Raw genomic sequence first — 2615 nt, 5'->3', positions numbered from 1 at the left:
GAGCTGAGATCCGGTCACTGCCCTCCAGCCTGGGTGACAGAGCGAGACTCCGTCTCAAAAAAAAAAAAAAAAAATTGGTAACTCTAGTTCCTCAGTTGGGTAATAGATTCCTGGTTATGCATTGTGTTATTTATATGTACTTCAGTACATTAAGTATCTGCTTCAATGAATTGAATGAGATAAGAACTGAAGTGTCTATAAGGCATTTAGGCATGCCTTATTCTACTTACGGTCTTAGTACTGTAATTATATATTACTGCATTTTGACACTGCACATTGTTCATAGGCCACCTATAAATATTTTGTTAATTGTGTTCTTAATGAATGGAATCTGTGGCAGGATCATTCCAAATCAGCACATGGTTCATTTTTTTCAACCATTTAAAAATGTAAAATGCTTGGGTGTGGTTGCTCACGCCTATATCCCACCACTTTGGGAGGCCTGGGCAGGAGGATTGCCAGAGCCCAGGAGTTTGAGACCAGCCTGGGCAACAAAGTGAGACCCCATCTCCACAAAAAAATAAAATAAAAAATTAGCCAGGCGTGATAGTGCACACCTGTGGTCCCCGCTAGGCAGGAGGACCACTTGGGCCCAGGAGGTTGAGGTTGCAGAGAGCTGTGTTTGCACAACTACACTCTAGGCTAGGTGGTAGCAAGACCCAATCTTATAACAAAAAGCCACTCACTTCCATTTGGAGTTTGTAAAAATCCTTTTATGGTATAGATTCTCAGTGTCAGAATAGTTGCCAGGTCTTGGCTGATAAGCTAGATGGTGAGAAGACTTTGAAAATAGTTGGGGATATTAGTATTATTTTTAACATAAAACAGTCTTCTAATAAACTTTCTTGAAAATAAATACATGCTTTTCCGAAGATGAATATTTGCAGTTATCTCAACCCAGCCTAGGCTAAGTCACATTCTGCATCTCCATCTCACACCAAAACTACAGATACCTCTAAAAACAGACTCCAGGACTGGGCACAGTGGCTCAAGCCTGTAATCCCAGCACTTTGGGAGGTCAGTGTGGGCGGGGGCGGATCACCAGGAGTTCGAGTCCAGCCTGACCAACATGGATAAACACTGTCTCTACTAAAAATACAAAATTAGCCTGGCGTGGTGGTGCATGCCTGTAATCCCAGCTACTCAGGAGGAGAAGGTTGTGGTGAGCCGAGATTGCACCATTGCACTCTGGCCTGGGTAACAAGAACAAAACTCCATCTCAAAAAAAAAAAAAAAAAAAAAGACTCCAGGCCCGGTGCAGTGGCTCACATCTATAATCCCAGCACTTTGGGAGGCCGAGGCATGTGGATTATTTGGGGTCAGAAATTCGAGACCAACCTGGCCAATATGGTGAAACCCTGTCTCTACTAAAAGATAAAAATTAGCCGGGTGTGGTAGTGCGTGCCTGTAATCTCAGCTACTCAGGAGGCTGAGGCAGGAGAATGGTTTCAACTGGTGTGGGGTGGAGGTTGTAGTGAGCTGAGATTGCGCCACTGCACTCCAGCCTGGATGACACAGCGAGACCCTGGTCTCAAGAATAAAAAAAAAAAAAACCAAAACACATGCATTTTTTTTTTTTTTTTTTTTTGAGACAGGGTCTCTGACCCCAGGCTGGCGTGTAGTGGTGTAATCACAATTCATTGCAGCCGCAGACTCTTACCCCTCAGCCTCCCAGGTAGCTGGAATACATGCACAAGCCACTAGGCCCAGGTAATTATTTTTTGTAAAAATGGGATATTGCCATGTTGCTCCAGGCTGGTCTCAAACTCCTGGGCTCAAAGGATCATCCCACCTCAGCCTCCCAAAGTAGTGGGATTACAGGCATGAGCCACCACCCAGTCATACATACTCTGGGATACAAGAGGAGATGCAGGGATTTTTTTCCTATTTATTGAGGGCTTTAATACTGTTTTTAATATTTCTAAATATTTCTGTTCTTTGTATTTCCTAGCACCAAATCAGATGAAAGCCAAGGAAGGGAGGAATGTGTACAGTTCTTCACGCTATGATGATTATGACAGATACAGACGTTCTAGAAGCCGAAGTTATGAAAGGAGGAGATCAAGAAGTCGGTCTTTTGATTACAACTATAGAAGATCATATAGTCCTAGAAAGTAAGTGTGCTGTGTAGCACAGTGATCTGTTTAAAAAATGTATTTGTTAGCATTTAAGTTTTTTTTACTTTTTTGTATACTTTTAATTATATACATTGTTTCATTGAGACAAAAAATATGGTATCATTTTATTTTAAAACTTTTATGGTTTGCTTTTAATTAGAAACTTTGCCTCTATGAATAGATATTTGTCACCGCTTTTTCTGATATGCTTTTTAGCAGTAGACCGACTGGAAGACCACGGCGTAGCAGAAGCCATTCCGACAATGATAGGTAAATAACTTTGCTTTGAAAAAGACTCATTTTTTTTTTAATTTCAGAGTGAACTTTTGCTCTAAAAATAACAAATTTGATTAATATAGAATCTAATTTTTTTACTCTAATTATATCTCTCCTCTGTTTTGAAAGATTCAAACACCGAAATCGATCTTTTTCAAGATCTAAATCCAATTCAAGATCACGGTCCAAGTCCCAGCCCAAGAAAGAAATGAAGGCTAAATC

General features: G+C 40.7%; 1 protein-coding gene across 1 annotated transcript in view; it reads left to right on the top strand.

Moving 5' to 3' along the window:
• SRSF10 (serine/arginine-rich splicing factor 10) overlaps nt 1-2615 on the top strand; it is a 16364-nt gene that overhangs the window by 7271 nt on the left and 6478 nt on the right. The window contains exons 4-5 of the mRNA XM_011945611.1: nt 1952-2114; nt 2334-2387. Coding sequence (XP_011801001.1) covers nt 1952-2114; nt 2334-2387 — 217 coding nt within the window. The remainder of the gene's footprint in view (nt 1-1951; nt 2115-2333; nt 2388-2615) is intronic.

Source organism: Colobus angolensis, unplaced genomic scaffold (assembly GCF_000951035.1).
Source record: "Colobus angolensis palliatus isolate OR3802 unplaced genomic scaffold, Cang.pa_1.0 Scaffold240, whole genome shotgun sequence".
Classification (NCBI taxonomy): Eukaryota; Metazoa; Chordata; class Mammalia; order Primates; family Cercopithecidae; genus Colobus; species Colobus angolensis.
Note: the sequence above shows the minus strand (reverse complement) of the source record. Positions and strands in the feature narration are given on the sequence as shown.